A 23252-nucleotide genomic window follows, 5' to 3' on the forward strand; every position below is an offset into this window, starting at 1 on the left:
TCAGATTCACTACGGAGGAAAGGACTTTCTAAGACAATCAAGTTCAAGATGGCAAAAAAAAGGGCAGTCTCTTTTAAAATTCTAGATGAGACTTGAACTCTTTTGTGGAAAATGCCAGGGTAGACAACAATTACATTGTTTTTTTGAAGGTGGTCTGAGACTAGCTAAGATGAGCCCATCTTCAACTGCATCGCTGCGCAGTCATAAGTGTATTCCCTGACCCGAGAAGATAGGCCACAACCACTGACATGACCTTTGTAAATACCAGTGGGGTCATCGTAAGGATGAAACTCAAGAGAATGAACAAGAAATGGCTTGTGTGAGTCTGCGGTACATGAGAATATGGACCATGCATGTCCAGGAATGTCATCTAATCCTTATGGTCCAAGGCAACCAGCACTAGGTCATCTTGAACATTTCTTTCTTGAGGAACAGGTTCAGAAATCTGAGGGCAAGATTGGACTCAACCAGCCCCCCTTGCGCCCTAAGCATTCTTGGAGACCAGGAAGTAAGGTAATTCCTGAAGTCCTCTCAGGTACATGGTTGGTAGCCCTCTTGGCAACCTCGATAGCTCCCTGGCAAGGCTACTTATGTAGTCCGCCGAGGTCTAGGTGATAAAATTGGAAATGTGAGGAGTGGTGTCCAGAATGGAAAGAATATAACTAACTTTGACAATCTGGAGGACTGAAAGATCCGAAATGATTGCACGCCAGTGGGGAAGACAATGTCTTACTGAGCCTCTATCGGTCCCAGATCCCCTTAAAAAATGTCTGTGCAGGTTGCTGAATAAATTGCAATGATCTTTAACTGTTCTACCTAGCAGGGTTATTGTAATACGCGGTGCAGTGGTGCGATGAAGGCCAGAATATGGAAAAGAAACCGCTGACCGGGGTGGTGGAAGAACATAAGCTCCGACAGGGGATGATGGATGGTTCTTGGTTGCCGTAATGCTTCCCCTTTGTGGTACAAGAGATAGCGAAGGTATCTGAAGGGACTGTTAAATGTGTATTCCACAGGCCCTCATATGCCAGGATACTTGAGTTGTGGTGGCTGCTCCCTTCAGACAAACTCAGGATACCATGGATATAAGACAATGGGAAGAGAGGGGATGACTAACCTTGGGTGACCTCTACCTGGATGGAGTATTTATATAATTTGCCGAAGAAAAATAAGTGTTTAACCTCGGCCCGAGGTAGTTCTTGCAGTTTGCCAAGCTGGACAGACTTCCGGCATGAGCAGGCAGAATTGCAGACGCTTAAACTGATACTCTATCGGGGATTCAGTAAAGGACTGATTTCATGCATATACAGAACGCCTATGCTGAAGGACAGACCCAACAGCTCTACTTAAAGCCTGAGACAAATGGGAGAAGGCCCTTCCACAACCACTGACAGATGAGGAATGGATGAGAGTGTGAGCACAAGTACAGGAGGTAGCCAGTAATGCTAGATTTTAACTCACACAGTTCTATTATTTACACCAAGTCTATCTTAAACCAAAGTGACTACATTAAAGATCTCCCATAAAATCCGAAATAATTCCCACACTGCCACTGTGCACGAGCAACATTACTGCATATGACTTGGGGATGTGCAGACTTTCGAGAATTTTGGAAGAGAGATGTGGACAAACTCATTGCGGTGACAGGCCTACGGTTAACTCTTACAGTTAAAAATACTGCATGCTTGGTTTGGTAACCCCCTGAAACAATGCGCAAACAATGCTTAATAGGCTTACATTAATGGGATCACTCCTGGATAAGAGATGGATTGCCATACATAGGCTTGCACAGGCACAGGCACCCCCCTCTTGCAAAATGGCAGGAGGACTTCGAGGAATGGGTTGCTGAGGAAAGAGGAGTTTGATGAAAATTCAGAAAGAGACGGGGGGCTTTGGGCAGAGGTGCTAGACCGGGAGGGGAGGTACCAGAACCAGTTAGATAGCAGCCTGTGAGGGCCATGGAAGGATTCCCCGGGGGAATGTAGACAACCAAAGGGAAATTGAGATGCAGGGGCAGTCTCTGCAGGTGAGAGGCGGTAGGCCAAGAGGGCTGGAGTCAGCCCTGTCCCTCCATAGCCCATAGGAACAGAGACGTGTATGGAGAGACTCATTGGGCATCTGAGTGACCATGATGCAGTAGTTGTTAAGAAATGTTGTGTCTTTATTTCAGAAATGAAAAATGACAAGGATCCGATCCCCCAAACCATACCCCATGTTTTTAATGATAAACAACATGTGACTGATGATGCTGAGACAATGATTATTATTGTTGCAATCTGTATTGTCATCAAAAAATTATGCAGTCCTAAAATTAAAACATATGCACATTCTTCCAAATTAGTAGATTAGGAATACATTTTAGAAACAAATTTAGCAAGCTATAGGGAAACTCCAACTAAAACTACTTATGATTGCGCACCAATTCAAAAGACTTGCATGTATTTGAAGAACGATTCTTTGTTAGGAAAGACTTTTAATTGAATACCTTCCTGCAACTGAGGAAAATGCTTTGACTACACATTGACCATTCATGCCACTCGTCTTCAAATTCAATGAATTCCTTTATCTGGGGAGAACCTTCAATATGTTAGTAGTTAGTGCCGTAGTATGCCTCTATTGACTTAATCTACAACTGCCTTAGAGTTCTCTCAAGCAAGCTGTTCCAGAGGTAAGCATAGTCCATAGCCAAACAAAGATATTTTTCAACAGGCATCAAAACTTTTCTACTAGGCTACTAGATCAATAATTTTAAGACAATATGGGAAAACCTTTCACTGTGTCATCCATAAATAAAATCAATCCATAAACTGCTCGGCCAGGATACAAGTCTACTGGACACTGAGAAAAACAAGCTAGATCACAGATTCCAGGAACCTTCAGTCAGTAGTATAGCCCGCTATTCGCCGTCAATTTAAATGTTATTTTTAGAGCCTTGAAATCTGTGCTAAATTTTAATAAGAAGATTGAAAGCATTGATCTAAAAAGTAGTATTCTGCCTGCCAACACTCTAAACGGAATAGTCGCTAATGTCCTGCTTCACATCACAGTTACATCTCGGTTTAATATAGTGCATCATAGCGTACTGTATTTTGATTTGTATGGAATGCCGCATGCGTGTGTGATATTGCTTCTAAGTGTATTTGAACTAATTAGTTGAGGTAAAAATATTTAGAATGCAATGTGACACAAAAGCAGGCTAATGTGTCTCGGGAATGAGAAAACCCAGATGTTGAGGCACTTTAAAAGAGGAAAATATAAAAGTCCCTCCTTCCTAAAGCAGCATTATTATGAACCACACAAAGATGATCATGCGGTGCTTTCAACTACCTTATGGCAGAAATGTGTAGTAGAGACATATGGATGTGTTCGAGGTAATGGTGTCCCTACTGAGTCCCTTGTTATTGTAGGTAGGTGTACGAACACACACACGTACACACACACACACACACACACACACACTTACACCCCCCCTCTCCTCCACCCCCTCCACGCCCCCCCTCCCCGCATGCTCTTCCCACAGAACGTCCCATCAAGAGGCGCACCACAAAACCGAGGCGTTCACAGTACCTGCCGTTCCTGGTGTCATGCTGACGCATGTTCTTAATGAAGTGAACTTTCTTAAAATTCTTTGGTCTGGGTGAGCCCGACAATGTTCGGCATCTGAAAGAATGTAAATTACAAAACACGTTAATGTGCCTGAAGCGATTATTTTAAAACACAAAAGAAGGTCTGACCGATTACTCAAGCTACTGTGATTTTAACAGCACATGAAAAACAAAGGAGAGTGCATTTTAATCTGTCTCAAACAGGAGAACCTATCATGCCATCGTGATGTTTGTGTGTGTCATGGACTGCGGCACAGATGTGAAGGGAGATGTCCGTCTAGTTTTTTCAATAAAATATCTGCAAAGAACAGGAAAAAAACTGTGGCGTACAGGAGGGTGCTGTCACACTGGCAATCAAGGGGTTCACGCTTGATTAAATCAGCTGGGATCTTCTTCGATATGACAGACGCTGGTGTTCACACCACAACTCACCTTCCTAACATTTTACCACCGGTCCCCTCAACAGCCGGTGACTTACAATACACACCTCAGCTGCACAAAAGATGCACGATAAAGATCTTCTCCACACCCAAGGACCACCTCTATAGACCCAACCAATACAACTAAGCCCTGACCACAATTTCCTTATTTTGTACTCAAGTGACATGTATAATCAAATGGACATAGAAAACGGCCTTCTTTCCAAGGGCCTGAATTAAGAAACCCCCAGCTTTAAAGAGTTGCATCCACTATAATTACGCTGCCAACCCCATCAGTCCTGGAAACTGAAAGCCTTGGGGCAGAGGGCAGAAGCTACAAATATAGGGTACACTTGGGTACTCTTCAACCCGAGAGCATTGCTGGATTATCAGTCCGTTTAACCGGGAGGAGGCGTGCATGAATATAGGACTAACCGGTGTAGTGTCTTGCGAGTTAGTGATAATGGGACCCCTTTTGGTTCCTGATGGACTGCGTAGAACTGTGACCTAAGTGTTCAGGTGTGGTGAAAAGAGTTCATGTTTAGCATGCTGAGTTCGCAGTTACACGCAGAGGAATAAAGATGTGTAATACCAAGCTCCATGTATGGCATATTAATTTAAGAGTACCGAGGCTGGTGTTGACTCTACTGGGGAACTGTAATGATCCGATGCGATTATTTGATGGGTTTATGGTGGGGTTTGTGTCAGGCACAGTCTGGGCTCTGCTACTATATTTTTAAAACTACACCCCTCATGATTGCTGTTGCATAATGGATATTCTTGGAATTACTAGGGCATATTGCTACATTGGGCACACAATATCTTACAAATATGTTGTACCAAATGTGCTGTTGTCTACTTCTAGCCATGTATACCTGGTATTTTGACTTGTTGTATAACATGTATGTTGCATTTACCTGAAAATACCAATAAATAAAAAATTAAATTAAAAAAAGGAGCACCGAGGCTGGGGAGCATGCTACAACTGGTGACAAGATAGGGGACATGTAACCCGAAGAAGATTGCCATTGCTCTCCTGATGAGTTTGCCGTGGTAGAGCAAACTGCTTGTGCGTGCCACACGTGCTTTAGTCAGTCAAAGTGAAGATCGACGTTTGGCATATGTGGAATCAAAGCGCCACTCCAGCCAATGTGAAGCGTTTGAAGATAACGAAAGCCTCACTGAGAAGTTTAATCATCGTTGTCCAGAAACCTGCTACTAAGGCTGTGAAAGAGGTACTGCACCACTACGCAACACTGAGCTATAAGTCATACAGTACGATGATGCTAAAAGGCAGTAACCACCAGGTACAGAAAATGCAACAAGCAGCGACAGCCAGATGCAAGAGAATACTATGATTAGAAGCAGATCACTGCAGAGAAACATTAGAGGTGGCGATAATCAGATGTATCGAGAATACTATCATGCTTACCAGAATCTGAATAAAGAGAATCATCACACCATAGCATTTGGGCAATGCCAACCAAGTTGAGGTGCAGGGGTTGTGAAAACACAGCGGTTGATCCCTGAAGAAGATACCACAGGAGGTGCTAGGTGCGTTTCGCACGACTCAAAAGTCGATAAGAAGTTGACAAGCTTCAATGGCCACAAGAAAAGAAGTCATACAAGTTCAGATTGGCCATAACGACTATGTAGCAAGCACGTCTTAAGGATTTACTGCCAAAATAAATGGTGCAAGTCCAGGTGCACAGCATATACTCTTGCTCGTAAGGGCCATAACTGGTTATGATGCTGCTTCATTGCTGAAACCACCAACTCTATTGAACACTGCTAAAAAAGCAGAATATTGGTGACAGATGGGCTGCCTGGATAGAAACGTTTGATTATTTCATCGATGCACTGGAAGACGCAAATGAAAAAGATGGTCAAATACCTCAAAAATCTTGCTGGAGAAGGAGTAAAAAAGGTAATAAAGAAACTGCCACAAACGGACAAAGTCACATACCGTCAAATTAAAAAAGCGTTAAATCTCAAGTTCAATGGAATGCTGAATGTCAATTAGGGAAGATATATTTTCAGTCAGGAAGTACAGAAAACTGGTGAAACAATTAAATCTCAAGTTCATTCCAATCCTGAATATCAATTAAGGAAGATATATACTTTCAGTCAGGAACTACAGAAAACTGGTGAAACAATCAACAAATTTGTTGAGAGATCTGAGATGCTCATCAAACACTAAGTTAAATGAATTCAATGATGAAGGAGGTATACGTCTCAGAGTTATCAACAGATGTCTGTAAGATGCATTCAGATGATGAAAGTTGAGAGAACCCTTTAGTCTTGAGTGAGTTCTCTGGCCTGCCAGAGCTGAGGAATGTGCTGATCGACAAAGTTGCTGACACGGAGGCCAGAGGTGCCCTGAAGGAGTCAGTTATGAACATAAGTAACCAAAAACACAAAGCTGAAGAACATAAAGTGATGTCTTCAAAGAACAAAACTGTGGTTTAGATGTGGATTTTTGTTTCCACATGAAGATAAATGTCCCGCCATTCAGCAAGTATGAAAAGGCTGTGGGAAGGAGAACCATTTTGTAACAGTTTTCAAGGCGAAGGAAAAGCAGAGTGTGTTACGACGGGAAAACAAAATGGATGCCCTAACATTCCAGAAGCAATGTTGTACGCACGCCCTCAAGGCCAACCAGCAACATGAGGTGAGGCAAATCGACACTAAACTAAGTCGGTCGTCATCTAAATCTTCAACCAAGAGTTCTTCCGTTTTATTGTCAAGTAACAGTGAGGAAGACGGATGTCGATGTTTACCTCAGAAAAAAAATTGCCCATGTTGGACTGGCCGCATGCAAAAGAAGAAAGTTAGTCAAAGGAAAGTCGACGAGTAAAATCATGAAAGTCAGTCAAACATTGTCCGAAAAGTACACTAAAAGTAAATAGTTGCTCCAAACCTTTTATTGTTGACAGTGGTGAGTCGATAAACATTATGCCTGAGGAGAAATACCAAGAACTGTTTCCATTGTGCCATCTCAAACCATCAAAGATTAAAGTGTATACATGGGCTACATCAATGCCATTAAAGAGTCCGGGTTCATTCGTAGCAACCATGAGACACAAAAATACAAAAGTACAAGCACCCATTCATGTACTTCAAGGTCCTGCGTCAAGTGCCTGTTTACTCAGTTTAAATACTGCTGCTGAGATGTGACTGATATCTGTGAACTACAACATGAATGCTAATCACAAAATAGTAAGTCAGTTCCCATCATTGTTTCATGGATTGGGAAAACTTAAGACCATGAAAGTGCAACTGCATATCAGTGAGGATATTCGTCCTGTTGCCCAAAGACATAGATGGATTGCATTTCATCTACAAGAAGCCATTGAGAAAGAGCTTGAGGCATTACTAATGCATGATATCATTGAGCATTCGACTGGTCCAATTCCGTGGGTTTCGTCCATAGTGGTAGTGTCCAATAAGGACAGTGAAGGAGTTGTATGCATCTGTGCTGATATGCGTCAAGCTAACAAGGCAATTGAAAGAATGACATCCTAGTCTGCACACTGCCGACAAGGTCACACAGCTAAACAGTGTCAAAGTCTTCTCTCGCCTTGATCTGAACAAAGAATATCATCAATTGGAACTCAAAAGAACATTTCAGGCACCTTTTCTGACCATATTGGTTTGTTCAGATATAAACGATTAAATTTGTGTGTCATCAGCTGCAGATGTCATTTGATGTATCATTGTCATGAATGCTTTCAATTACAGCAATGACAAATTGGTTTTCGGAGCTACACAAAAGGCACATGATAAAGCTCTTACACAAGTATGTTGTTTGCTTGCTGATGCAGGTGTAACTTTGAATGCTGAGAAATGTGTATCCCACAGTACAAAACTAAAATTCTTTGGCCATATCTTTTTTGATCGGGTAGGATGCTGGCTCCAGATGAAGTACAAGCTTTGGAAGCCATCACTCCCCCACAAGATGTTCCCATGTTACGTTTATTCCTTGGCATGGCCAGTTACTGTTCCAGATACATCCGAATCTTTGTCAAAGAAAGTGCTCCCTTGAGAGACTTAACAAAAAGAAATGCTTCATTTTACTGGTCACCCGAATGTTTACAAAGTTTTAAGAAAATCAAGCATATTATTGAGAATGCCACTGAAATGGCCTACTTTGACCTGAAATTTCATAAAAAGATTGTTGTTGATGCGCGCTCGGACAGGTTGGGCGCAATCCTTGCCCAAAACATTGACACTGAAATGCTCGAAGGCATATTGTGGCTTATGCAAGCAAAACTTTGTCACATACTGAACATGCCTATTCACAACCTGAGAAAGAAAATTTAGCAGTGGTGTGGGCTTGTAAACATTTCCACATATTCTTATATGGAAAAATCTTTCACTCATGTAACAGATTATCAAGCATTTCCTACTATCTTTGGCAATCCAAAATACCTCCTAGAATTAAACGTTGGGGCTTGCGACTACAGGAATAGTACTACATTATCTTGCACCGACAGGGAAAGATTAAAACCCTTCTGACTACTTTTCCCAAATGCCAGTACAGTGTCATGGTACCCCTTCCAAAGTGGCTTAAGCCTACATTACCTTCATCGTAAAGTCCAGTACACCTGCCACTATTTCATTGGAACAAATTATTGCTGCAACGAGCAAAGATAGTGACATGTTGACACTAAAAGACATTATTTCACATAAGTCTTGGAAACAGCACACTCTAGTACTCACACGTGAAAGCGAATATCAGAAGTTTAAAAATGTGAAAGATAAATCAGTTACTCAAGAGGGTATCGCCATATGAGGCTCGAGAATTGTCATCCCGGAGAGTTTGCAACAACAAGTAATTGAAGAGGCCCATGAAGGACATCATGGAATTGCTGCCACTAAATGAGCTCTCCAAGTCAGCGCTTAGCTTCCTCATCTTGACAAGAGAGTTGAATGAGAGTTGAAGGCCTGCCACCTGTGCAAATGCTTATCCCCCAAAATTACTCAACATACCTTAAATATGTCGGATTTACCAAAACATGTATGGGAGAGAATCGCTGTTGATTACTTTGGTCCTCTTGACAATGGACATCACCCGATAGTGGTTATTGATGAATACTCCTGTTTTCCATTGGTAGATCACCCATCGATCACTCAAGAAAGAGTCATCGCAAAGTTAGATGTCATTTTTGCAACATGGGGTGTTCCTTCGATTCTAAAGTCTGACAATGGCCCCCCTTTCAACAGTTGAGAATTCAGAAACTTTCTAAATCATCTCAAGGTGAAGAGTCAGAAAAGCACAACTCTTTGGCCACAAGCAAATGGCGTTTTGGAAAGCTTTATGGGCACACTTCAAAACATCGTCCAGCATGCTACACTAGAGAAGCTTGATCTAAAATCAGCTCTCCGTGTTGCTCTTCAAGCTTACCGGTCAACTTTGCATTCAACTGCAGTTGAAAGTCTGCTACCCTGATGTTCGGGAGATCCACGACAACCAAGTTACCACAATGGACTGACAGACGATCTACAACAGATGGTAAACTTCATCAAACAGACTTGCGCCGTAAGCAAAAGATGAAAGTATATGCCAACAAGCGATGTGCCAAGAACACTACTTTCAAAGAAGGAGATCGAGTATTGATGCGACAACATAGAAAAATCAAATCTGATGCTCCCTTTGATGCTGAACACTTCAAAATTGTGACTAGCAAAGAACACATGGTGACTTCTCACTGTCCTTGAAAGTCAATTATGCCATATTCTTCTCACTTCAGGCATCTGCCGCATCATTTGCCATTGGTAAACACTGTATACCACGCATGCGACAACGCATGCCATTACAACGCGGTCATTACAACGACCGCGTTGTTACATCGCATGCCATTACAACACAAGTTGGAACAAAGACTTGCTGTAGGGGTCGCAAGGTTTTGGATTTACAATCCAACATCTTCCCTACTGCTGCACAGACTGGAGTTGGAATAGTAAATGATACTATTCCAAAATCCAGCGCTCCCCCCTACAGCAAGTTGTTGTTCCGACTTGCGTTGTAATGGTATGCGTTGTAACAATGCAGTCGTTGTAATGACCACGTTGTAATGGCATGCGTTGAAAAAGTATGCGATGCAACGTGGCATATTCTTCGCCAGTACCCGATGTCAGAGATGAGACTGGTTCAATTGAGACTGTGGAGAGTCCCTTGACTGCATCTGTCCCTACATCACCAGATCCAGTCAAGGACGCTACTCTTCTCTCGTCACAGCCTCGGAGGAAAAGATCTGGGCATTTGGTTAGAGCTCCATGACGACTTATAGAGCAGTACTAATGTATATATATCTATAAAAATCTTATTTTTCATTTAACAAAGAGGGGGATGCAGTGTCTTGTGAGTTAGTGATGACAGAACCCTTTTGGTTCCTGATGGACTCAGTTGAACTGTAACGTAAGTGTTCAGGTGTGGTAAATAGAGCTTGTGTGTAAAATGTTGAGTTTGCAGTTACACGCAGAGGAATAAAGACGTGTAATACCAAGCTCTGTGTGTGGTGTATTCATTTATAAGTATTCAGGCTAGGCAGGACGCAACAACCAGGGAAACAAATGCAGAGGGCACAAATAACAGCACAGCTCTCCAGAGCCATGCAGAGCACTTTCCTTCCCAACATGCATGCAGTCCCCTTGCTAGGCGGGGTACCAGGTAGTCTATTTTTTGCTATTGATTTTGCTTAGTTTTCATTTTGTTTTAGGTGATCACTTAACGCTCCCCTACAATAACTTTTCAACCCAGTCCTTGTCACTGCAGTATGCCCTGACAGGCCTAAATAGTTAGCAGGTGAGAGGCAAAAAGCTTGTCTGTTGGTCAGATGCACTGTGTTGTCAGTCAACACGCCTACAATCGAGCAGCAATGGGGCACAGGACTTGCAGGCAGCACATCCAAATCTAGCTGAGTTGGAAATGTTGCTAAAATTAACCTTAAAGCTACACGACTCGGCAGTTACTATTACCTCATGATGTTAACGCAAGTGTCTTTTAAAAGAGTCTTAAGGATTACACTCAAAAATAGCTTTCTGATTCGACTATTTCTGTATTTCTGACATCATTTTTTGAGCTGAATCACCTATCAGACACTGAAGAGCTTAAGTGTACCATGTAAGAATTAAAAGACACATTCTTACTGTCAGCTCAAGAAAACGTTTTGTTTGTTCAAGGAGCTTACTTCTGCCTGCAAAGTACACGACTGGAACAGGGTCCTGGTAGCAGGACCGGAAGCAGCGCAACCACCCGCAAACTCGGAAAAAATCAGGTCTACAAATACGAGTTATCCTATAACAAGCAATTGTAGAATGTACCGGATCCTACATCTCTCCAACGGAAAGAGACAATACTATTCCGATTGACAAAGGGGGATGTTTCATGTTCTATTCCGACAAGCAAGGCAGATAATTGGATGAATCAGGTCTGTGAATCCCCCTAAAGACACATGTTTCTGGAATGTTCCACCCATACTAGTGAAACAATAGTCAAGAGGGCTCGATGGACACACTACTGGAAATCTCTGGGAGAATTGTCTACATGTATTTTTCTGTCACGGTGTTGGATAAAAGTCATCTGCAGCGCTTAGTAAAACTGTACTGCCCTGCGTGTGTACATTTCTGAACAGCACTGGGTATTTTTCCTAATTTTCTCGACAGCTGGAGGTTCTCTCTTTGCTAGCACCTTTTGTAGATGTCAGAGATTGGCTCGGATGTCATAGGGACATCTAAAGTGTACCCGACATGGAGTGAGAGTAGCTACTGCTCTCAGCCATTCCATGTGGTGATTGGCAGTATTGGTAGCGTGATGCTAGTCACCAGAAGAAGCCTTTTTGGGTCGAGCCTGGGCAGCGCATGTGCTTCTCTGCGAGGCATGCTGTAGTCAGGTGGGGACTTGAAGCTCTGTCCACTCTCCGTCTATATTCGTAATTGGCTTGTGTCATTGTCCACTGTAAACTGTGGCTGTTCATTGGTCAATAGGCTAAGTAGTCCCTCCTTAGTACCGCCTTGTCTCATTTTGTAACCTCCCATGGCGACACCCCCTGTTACGTGTGTTGTTATTCAGTAGGCTTTAATTACATCCTCCAAGCACTATTTTCTCATACAGCTTTATCCAGTCTGTTGTTGCAAGCAGAACATGCTCTCTCCTAACGCTTTTTAAAACATTTTATAGCATGAACACATTTGCAATGCAATAGGTCTCGCATTTGCAAGAGTTTAAGCTATTGGCATTGTAAATCACAATGCCTTTTATTTATCTGTTTAAAAAACAACAGATTAATAAAAGTCATTGTCATTTACAATGCCAATAGATCAAACTCTCGCAAAAGCATGACCTATTGCATTGCAAATGATTGTTAGATGTATTCCTGAGGGGAGACTGCCTACTGACTCATTCGTGAAAAAGGTGTGCTCATATCTTATTACAGAGCCCCTTCATGTTTCTTGTGTCTGGGACACGTATGAAGGATGCCGGGAGCATTTGCTGTATCATATTTGTAGTACATGGACTATCGAGTGGGGATCTCCATTGGACCCACAGCGGTTCAGGTGGTGATGGCTGGGTAACGTCTAAGTCATCCCAGTCTATATACGTTCTAACCTGTCCTCCCCCAAAACTGAAGCAATAACTAGCCCATTCTCTTTATTGTGTTGTGACCATTCCCCTGACAACAGATCTCAAATGGGTATACATTGCACTTCAGCCAGTTATTGGTCTCTCTAGAGATTGAACAACAACTCCACAAAACTGGCCCAGAACGGAGGAAAAATTGCGCTTCCAGGATTGGCGCAGGATCGCGCAGTCGCCAGTGGAGTATAAGTACTGTCTCAAAGAGCCAGTACTTGGTTCATCTTTATCAAATGGACACCAAAGAGGCATGCATATCCGTGTAAGGAAGGATAACTTTTGTACCAGAGTGGAACAAACAGGACTGCCGTTCTCCCTGCAGACTAGGCCTCAGTCTGAGAATCCTGTGTTGCTGCTCACCAGGAAGAGAAAGAAGATCTACTAACCTACAAAAGGAACTGGACCGTGCTTGCCACGTGGAAAGGGCAGAAGGTCAGCATATGGAGAAGTTCCTGGAAAACTGGATTGTGAAAACTCTTTAGTCTGGGGGGCTCACACAGTGCTTTATAGTGGAGAGAGTGCATGTGACCATATACGCAAACGCACTGTCTTGATCCAAGCCAACAATAACAACCTAGAGGCATTTGACTCACTCTTTCCCTCACTTCGGACTGCCCCCTCCCACGCACCTCCCCCAACCCACCCCTTCTCCTCTGACAACCAGTCCCACCCGCTGAGCACACACTCCATCCACACTCCCTCTATCAACAACATCAGCTACACGCCACAAGACACCACCCTCACCTCTGCCACCACGAACAAGGCTCCCCTTCCCCCGTCCGACCTTCACATCACCCCCACCAACAACATCCCCCATACTACTACAGTCAAACTCAACACGCTATCTAAGACTCCAAACCCCCTCCCATACCCACACACAAAAGAACATGGAAGCCTCTGCACGACCCCCCTCTCCCCGCGCCCACGGTCTTGCACAAAGCTTCCACAGGCAGCACTAGACCAACCAGTCGGCAACATAGCATAGCCAGGCCATCCCCCTCTAGGGATCATCAGACACCCCCCCTACTCCCACCTCAAATGAGATAGAACAGCGTCTCACCCTGCTAGAAACCCAGCTTGCAGCCATAATCCAGGGCTTTGATGTTATCCTTACTAACCTCGCCACGCTCCGCAAGACCACCCACGTTCTCCACCCTCCCCAACCCCTCACACCAAAGGCTTCCCAAGGCTCCCCCCGCCTCAGTTGGATCTCCTCCCCCCTCTCAAATCAGATACAGAGACCCAAAAGAACTAACAAGGCTATGTCCTTGAGTGAAGCGGCAGCTCTTGCCTCCTCGTACAACACCCCAGCTACTGCCACCCCTTATTCCAAGATCCAAGTGATCACTGGATTCAGAAGAGACAACTCCCCCCCCCCCGAAACCCCCCAGACCCCCAGCCTCCCTCACTAACATCCCCATGGCCCCACTGAAAAAGAAGCAAAAAAAACAAAAAAATAGTGGCACCCTCCACCAACTGCATGTTCATAAACTGCAGATCAGCCTCCAAACATGCCACAGAGCTAGCAGAATCCATCCTTACCCACAAGATCGACATAGCTTTCATCAACGAGACCTGGATCAATGACTGCTCGCCACCAATCATGGACACTCTTGTGCCCCCAGGCTTTACTATCATCAACAAAGATTGAAAAGACCAAAGAGGCGGGAGTATAGCAATCATTCACAACAACCACATGCCCGTGACAGAAATCGACACCTTCAACTATTTCTCTTTTGAATGCCTAACTGCCATCATTAACACTACCGACAACAAAACACTACACTGCCATCTCCTACACCATACTCCTGGCAACACCACCACATTCTCCGAGCACTTGTTCGACCTGATCGCGCATTGTGCTCTCCTCTGGGCGACCTCAATTTACACTGGAATGAAAATAGCAACTCGCTAATCTAAAACGTGAACGAGCTGCTGCACAACAACAACCTTACCCAACACTGCTCAGATGAAACCCATAACAAAGGAGCAATCCTAGACGCCATTATCGCCCAACGTGACAATCACAATTGACCACATCCTACCCGTCGACTGGTCCAACCACGACTTAATCCTATTCCGCATCACCCAACCGATCACGTATCAACCTCCCACTCAAGACCTCCCAATATGGACGAGAAATCTAACACCGATCACCTTGGCCGACCTAGAGGATAGGGTAAGTTTGCTTCTTCCTATCTCCACAGGTGATCTCTCTACCACGGAACTCACCTCTCACTACAACACAACTATGACGTCCATCCTAGACCAATCAGCCCCCCTGAAAATAAAAAAAAACAGGAACATTCCATCCAGATCCTGGTTCAACACGGACATCAACACCGAAAGAAGACAACTAAGAGCTACAGAACGACTATGGAGGAACAACCCCTCCCCATGCCTACTCGAACAACTCAAAGCAGCCCGAAGGAAATACAAACAACACATCAACAATGAAAAAAACACCTTTTTCTGCACCGCTCTGGACAACACGAAGAACCGGCCTAAAGAACTCTTTAACATCATCAGGCAACAAACCTCCAAGCCCTCTGCAACCTCAGGGCAGGCCTCCAAAGCCCTGTGCGACAACTTTGCCAACTTCTTCAACAACAAAATCACCAAGATTGAGCTCTCACTTGACATCAACCTTAACCCACCCTGCATAAGCCTAGCCTCAGAGGTCGAAGTCAGCACACCTAAGCACCCCAGAAAAACCTGGAAATCCCATTCCTGAAGCAGAGATTCGCAAACTGATCTCCACCTCCAAACCCGTATCTCACGTCCTACATCCTATACCCACCCAATGGACTAATAAACTGACACTCTCCCTAGCTCCGTTTTGGTGCAAGATCATAAACAGTTCCCTGAGAACCAACGTCATACCAGACTGCCTCAAAGTCAGCCAAGTCACGCCACTACTGAAGAAACCAGGCCTGGACACCAACGACCTCAACAACTTTAAACCCGTATCCAATCTTCCCCTCCTATCCAAAATCCTCAAAAAGTGCGTTCTCTTACAACTGACTCAGCACATGGACAGCATCAACCTTCTAGAACCCCACCAATCGGGCTTCAGAAAAGGCTGTAGCACCGAAATCGCGATCCTTAGCATAGTGGACGACATCCACAAGTCTCTTGACACTGACCAATGCTGCCTACTCATTCTCCTGGACCTATCGGCAGCCTTTGACACGGTTGAACACAAGCTACTCATCAAGGCTCTCCAAGAAAGGGTAGGTGCAGATGAGGTGGTCCTACACTGGTTCTCCTCCTTCCTACATAACCTCGCCCAAAGGATAAAAATCAAAACCTTTATGCCCGACCTACACCCAGTCAGCAGAGATGTCCCCCAAGGCTCAGTACTCTCCCCTCAACTGTTCAATATATACATGGAACCCCTCATCAACCTACTTAAAAAAGGCAACATACCCTTCCACATTTATGCTGATGATACCCAAATCTATCTGGAAACTTCCTCCATCGATGACATTCAGAGACTCAACAACACCCTAAGAGAAGTTCAACAATGGCTATCAATATACCACCAATAACTCAACCAAGATAAAACAGAAATCCTCCTAATCTCCAACAAAGAAGAAAACCCGCATATTGTAGAATGGCTAAAAGCAATCGATGCTCTCGACGGACACCTCACGCTGGCCAGCTCTGTAAAATCTCTAGGAATCAACCTAGACGCAAAACTGGACATGTCCAAACACATTCAGAACGCCGCAAAGAGCGCCTTCCTCAATTTGAAGCTACTCAACAAAATAAAACCCTTCATCCTGCCTAAGGACCTCAAACAAGCCACTCAATCACTGGTGCTATCTAGACTCAACTATGGGAATGCAGTCCTCACCGGCACAGCAAAATCTCACCTAGCTCCCCTCAAAACTACTCTCAATGCAGCAGCCAGAATGGTCACCGGAGTTAAGAAATATGAACACATCTCTCCCGCACTCAGAGAAATAAATTCGCTCCAAGTCGAAATGCGTGCCAGTTTCAGAACCGCCTGAGTCACGCACAAAGCCCTGCACACAGGGAAACCCGACTACCTGGCCTCCAAACTCAAGAAGGCCGGTCAGGCTAGGAACCTCAGGAGCACATCCCTATGAAGACACGCAAACAAAAAACAGCTACTCAATCCTTTGCTGGGAGTGCTCCCAAAATCTGGAACTCCATCCCAGCGGATATCAGGACTATCCCTTCCTTTGTAAAATTCAAGAGACTCCTAAGAGTCCTCTTCCTCAACCGTGCCTTCCCGAACTGAGAACCGACGCCAAAGCGAACCACTGACACTGTGGCATTAAGACCTACCTCTTCCCGCTCCCCTTACCTCCGTGCCCCCTTCCCCCTGAAAGAGGTTCAGCCCAATGACAATGTGCACCCATCGAGGTCATCGCAGGACTCCCCTCCTCAATGTGGCACAGCACGCTGGGACTTCCGAACCAACATATATACCTCTGCGTCTTACTATGTGACTCTTGTATTAAAATGTATTGCAAAGCGCTCCGATACCCTCAGGTCTGGCCAGAGCTATATAAAACTCCTAAGATAAAAAGAAATAAAATAAACTCCCCTCTCCCGCCGGGTGCTCAGTCCGGAGCCAACGTTGCAAAAAAAAGACACTGAACTATTGTGAAGGGGGATCTCATTCTGCAGCATGCCAGAGCAGCAAGGGATCTAAAGCATTATTAAGGGAGGCTTATAAAGCGCTTGGTTACGCTAGGAAGCGTGTCCCGGCGCTACAACTGAAAAACTCAGAGCAGTAGTGAGGAGTGAGCCCGATTATCTTGAAAATAGGTGTGTTTTTAAGTTCTTCCGGAAGCTGGATTCCGATGGGTCTAGGCGGAGATTAAGAGGCAGGGCGTTCCAGCGCTTCGCTGCCAAATGGCGAAAAGAGCGTCCACCCATGTGGGCCCTTCTGACCCTAGGGACCACAAGTAGACCTCCGTGTGAAGAGCGCAGAGCGCGTGATGGTGCATACTTGGTAACTAGGTTCTGAAGTGGTGTAGGCGCTTTCCTAGCAAGAATACGGTGACAGGTACAGAGGGCTTTAAATTCCACTCTGCTTCTCACTGGCAACCAGTGGAGAGTCTGAAGGGCAGCTTTAGAATCCGATCTTTTTGGGGTTTTTAGGATGAGGCGGGCTGCCGCATTCTGCAATACCTGGAGGCGGTTTATTGCCTTGCAGGTGGCTCCCAAGTACAATAGGTTGCCATAGTCTAGGCGCGATGTCACGAGGGCATGTACCAGCGTTCTCCGGGCGGACATAGGAAGGAGAGCAAGGACCTTCCGTAGGATTTTTAAAACGCTGAAACAGACACCCGCCACTCGGTCTATTTGGGGTCCAAAAGACAGGTCAGCATCGAGCCATACACCAAGGTTTTTGACTTCCTGACGGGGCATAGGTGCCTCACCTAGGCATGGAGGCCACCATGCCGACGACCAAACAGATGGACTCCCCCCCCCCCCCCCCCCCCACCACGAGCACCTCGGTCTTGTTGCCGTTTAATTTAAGGCAGTTGGTGGACATCCAGGTTGCAAGATCTTGCATGCAAGCCCTGAAACTGTCCATAGCAAGTCCGGGTGCACGTGAGAGGGAGATAACCAACTGCGTGTCATCGGCGTATGACACGATGTTCAATCCATGACTCACGGCAATCGAAGCCACTGGAGAGACAAAGATTAAACAAAGTTGGGCTCAGGGACGATCCCTGGGGAACGCCCTGTCCCAATCCTATGTCTCTAGAGTAGTGATCACCCTGGCGGACTTGGAAGCTTCTCCCAGTCAGGAAGGATTGGATCCATTGGAGTGCAGCTTCAGATATTCCTCCGTTATTCATACACTGTAGCAAGTTGGCGTGAGCTACAGTGTCGAATGCTGCACTCAGGTCCAATAGGATGAGGGCCATGGTGTGACCCTCATCCGCCCCCTGACGTAGGATCTCCACCGCTGTTAGGAGTGCAGACTCTGTAGAATGACGGGGACGGAAGCCGAATTGAGTATCGTGTAATAAGGCAGCTTTTTCCTCGAAGTCCATCAATTGCAGATTGACCGTTTTTTCGGCTACTTTGGCCAGGTATGGTAGGAGTGAGATTGGACGCAGGTTCTCTAGTTTCTCAAAACTGATGGTTGGTTTCTTCCTTAGAGGTAGAACATAAAGCATGAAGGAGCAGTAATTAGAATTTTCTAGATTATACTCAACAGGCTGCAGAGAGTGGTGGGGAAGCTGGTACTAAAGGATTGATGCGACTTTATGCCGGGCTGTAACACAACAATAAACGTATACAGGCTTAAACACTTACTCCCCCCCAACCCTCCCTGTGGCCGACTGGCTTGAGGCACTCTTGTTGGTGGCAGTGGAACCTGAAAAATGTTTTGATACCTTGAGCTGGGCTTACTTCCAGGAGGCCCTGAGACATATTGGTTTTGAGTATATCTTCCTCTGCTGGGTTTGGTTACTACTGACAAATTCCACAGGGAGAGTCAGGAAGTGCAGCCTGGGCTTTGGATGATTGAGAGGGGCACCAGGCAGGAGTGTCTCCTCTTGCCACTGCTTTTCACCCTTGTGGTGGAGCAGGTGACACTTGTCACATAGCCTCTTTGTATACCAGTGATGCCTTAAGCTACCTGTGTCAGCCCAAGGTATCGGTCCCGGGCATAAAACCATTCTGTTCCCGATAAGCACCCTAACAAGGACCGTAGATGAACACCTGCCCGATCTGTGACTGATGTGGGAGGTGGAAAAGTTCAGATATCTCGGTGTAATGGTGGCTCACACCACCAAGAAACAATTTGAATATAACAGGGTAAGAGGCCGACCGTAAACAATACAGTTTCGGAATACCTCTTCCTCTCTCCTTTATAAGCATAGTGACCATCGCAAAAAAAAAAAAAAAAACATTTTTCTCCTACATTGTCTTTATAATATACAGAACGCCCTATGCCTCGCATTACTTCCTACTTTCAGGGAGCTGGACCGCCTGGTGTGGGTGGAACCATTAATAGGGTGGCTATGGGCACACTGAAACTGTACCATTGGGGGTTGGGGGGGTGGGCTGATAAATAATTGTACTATTATGGAGCACATCTGCAGCATGAGGATAGGTGGTCTAACGAATAGGATAACTGAGAGAAGCCGATAATTGGGGTAATGTATGGGAAGACTCCACTGTTGGCGCTATTGCTGAGAGGGGGAATATACCAGTAGAGTGTTCATAAGTCATATTTCAGACTGGAGGGCCTGGGGTAGTCTAAAAGCCCCCCCCCCCCCGTTTGCAAGGGAACTAGATGTATGGGTCCTACAAAAGTTTCAGTGTATTAGTAGGCATATTTCACTAGCACGGTGGAGAGAGTGGGGATGTCACACACTGGGAGACGTATACCTCGGGGAAGTCTTCATCTCCTCTCAGGAGGCTGAGGATGCTTTTAAGATCGCTCTCGGTCGACACAATGCCAGATTGTCCAGGATTGCTATGGAGATATGGACTGCGTTTCCACGTGTCACCTTCCATCTGCATCCTTAAGCGATTATGCAGCTGGGCTCAGGGCGCTATCTGATAAACTTGCTATGCAAAGCCCTTGATTCAGACAGTGCAAGGCCATTACTGAAAAGTAAACAAGCGTGGAAAGATGGCTTCTGAAAGTAGCTCACTGATAGGGTGTGAGGCAACCTGCTCCCTGATAAAATGGATTTCATATCATGCCAGATTCAAGCTCACACACTTTAATTAATTGTACTGTACATACTTGACACTGGTAAAACTGAGAAACATTTACCTGGGTAGGTCCACGACTTGCCTTAAGTGTGGAGCAGTGGAAGCTATGTTTATGCATCTGACATGACATTGTGACAAGGTATCAAGTTTCTGGGAGTCGGTGGTCACAAGGCTAAAGAAAATAACAGGAATTTCTTTGAAAGCCTCTCCCACAAAAATGTTTGCTGTAGGTCATCCCAAAGCCAAAGAAAGGAAAGATGTAGTAAAGGTTTGAGCATCTTGTTTTGGTAATAGCAAAAAGACGTATAGCCATGGGCTGTCTCTAAACATGGCCCCTCTGAAAATATATGGGTCAGGGGTACTGTGGAGTGGTATTTGGCTGAGGAGGCAAATATCAGGGCATCTAGAAGAGATGAAAAAGTTGCCAATGATTTGGCAACATGGACAGACACACTGCAGGCATTCATGGATGTACAGAAATCAGACACTCTGAATTTCCCAAACATCGGAGTAGGAAGAGGAGATATCGGAGGCACACATTGCGGCACTCTTGCACTTTTCAGTTCCAACCCACCCTTCCGAGAGTCTTGCTCACATATTGCATGCAGAGGGACAGATTGGAAGAAATTAAATAATTATGCAACTATAATAATAGACTCATCCAAGGTCTCCATAAGCAAACAAATGAAATGAATGAAAAAAGGGGGAGAAGGTACACACCAATGTCCATGCGGGCCACTCATATCAATATTCCAGGGCAAAGCGTGCTAGAGTGAACAGCAAGGGTATGTGAGCTACCCTCTCTTCCCTTTTTCATTGATTGTATGTCTAGGTCTTGGCTAGACAGCACATGTGCTGTCTCAAAGAGAGGTTGTGTTTAATCTGTGAGCTTCAGCCCGCCCACAGGCTTACCATTTGCTCTCTCCATCGTCTGTCTCATATTCTGTTACTATTTTTCCCTGGCATGCATGGTCATGCCTCTTCTTGTGATTAGCTCTACCCCATAGCATAGACCAAGTACTTGTAAACATCCACTGCTCCCGTTTTTACGGCCATTTTAGGACCTACATTTTTCTTTCTTTTTCAGCACGCTGCCCAGTACTTGTGCTTTTACCAGCTCCATCTCCTCCCACCCACCCTCATGCCCAGTCTACAGATCACCCCCCTCCCCATAACTGCTTATCCTATTGTTGCTGCTTTTCGTTTCACCCACCTCCTCCCTTCCATCGCTGCTTGCTCACTCATACCTTCTGGTGCTTGCCACGTCCGCAAATCACCCTCTCCCCCATCACTACTTTTCTCTTTGTTGCTGCTTTCCATTTCCCCCACCTCCTCCCTTCCGTTGTGGCTTGCTGCCTTGCACCTACCGGTGCGTGTCCCATCCACAAATCAGCCCCTCCCCATCACTGCTTTCAACTTTGTTGCTGCTTTCCGTTTCCCCTACTTCCTCCCTCCAGCCTCTGCTTGTTCCCTCGCACCTCCCGGTGCTTGCTCAGTCCACAAATCACCCCTTACACCGTCAGTACTTTAAACCCCCATTGTAGTCTGTTTTGTTCTAGTGAGTGGTGGTGTTCTGCCTTTTAATGTCCTGTTAGTGTTTAGCTGACATGCTAACTGAAACATGTAAGCACGGCTGCTATTACTTGGCATACTGTTTATTTTCCATGCATGTGGGTACCAGGTGTGTGCATGTTTACACCATATGTGGTCTTTTGGCAATGGTGTTTATAGCTCGAAAATCAGACGTCAAGTGAACCATGTATGTGTTATCAATGGGCATGTCAGAGTTATAAAGTACCTGTGTTTTCTGCTGTAACTGGATAGCCACATTTCTCCTGTGCAAAATGACTGAACTGTTCGTGTCTCACCTTGTTGCTTCTCATTTCATAGGGTGGGACTCTATTTCTTCAAATTTCTCCTGTTAGGACACCTTCTTACTTTTTTCGCATTCACCGGTGAAGTGTTTCCGTGCATCATTGTTGCTTAACTTGAATTCTCTTCAGAGGACCCAGGCTGAGTCTTGAGGTCATCAAGGTCTGCCTGCCCCGCAGTGTCCATGCAAAAAGTAGTCCTTTTAATGTGGTTACCGACAAGATGCATTTCCTCATGTTCACTACTGTAAACCAGCCTAACAGTGATTCTTTCTTGGTTTTTTTGCAGTTTTCTTCAGTGCTAACACCACCCGAGGGTAGTGGAGTGCTTTACATTAGCACAAGTTACTTTTCACAAGGATACTGTAAACTTAGGCAAATCACAATCTCCCCGGGGCAGTCACCATTTGTGGTTGGCTGCCCGTCAACCTCCCGCCCATCGCTGCTTGCCCACGCCGAACTCCCGTTCCACATATCTCCTATTCCCCCAGATCCCCTGCTCCCCTGTCTCTGCTTTTCACATTTGTACTTTTTTGTTAACACCACCCGAAAGTATTGGAGCACTTTACATTAGCACCAGTTACTTTACAGAAGGACAAATTATTTTTTGTAGGCACGGTGAAATTTAATGATTTTCCCAAAATCAAGGATGTTAAACTGAAGCAGAAACTCGAACCCAGTTCATTCAGATCCAGATCCATAATCCACAGCTCTTGCCATTACGCCACATCCTCTCGCAAAAGGACACCATATTATCTCCCTAGGCTCTGCCCCAGTTCCACATTTAAGGATTATGGATAAATCACTTAATGTCCCTGTTTCTAAAAACAACAAGCATTGGCAAAGCGAGTAGGTTTCACATGTGCAAAATCTATTGTTTTTACGTCTCGGCTAGACAACACATGTGCTGTTCAGCATGCACTGTCTCAGAAAGACGTGTTGTCTTCTATCTGTGGGCTTACAGGCCACCCATCTCCTACCATTGGTAAACTTCAGT

At 45.1% G+C, this 23252-nt stretch overlaps 1 protein-coding gene across 1 annotated transcript in view; it reads right to left on the minus strand.

The window, feature by feature from the left end:
* The window catches only part of CABLES1 (Cdk5 and Abl enzyme substrate 1), a 368783-nt gene that overhangs the window by 207273 nt on the left and 138258 nt on the right, over positions 1–23252 (minus strand). Inside the window, exon 3 of the mRNA XM_085605768.1 lies at positions 3568–3660. Coding sequence (XP_085461894.1) covers positions 3568–3660 — 93 coding nt within the window. The remainder of the gene's footprint in view (positions 1–3567; positions 3661–23252) is intronic.

This window comes from Triturus cristatus, chromosome 5_1 (genome assembly GCF_964204655.1).
Source record: "Triturus cristatus chromosome 5_1, aTriCri1.1, whole genome shotgun sequence".
NCBI classification, from domain to species: Eukaryota; Metazoa; Chordata; class Amphibia; order Caudata; family Salamandridae; genus Triturus; species Triturus cristatus.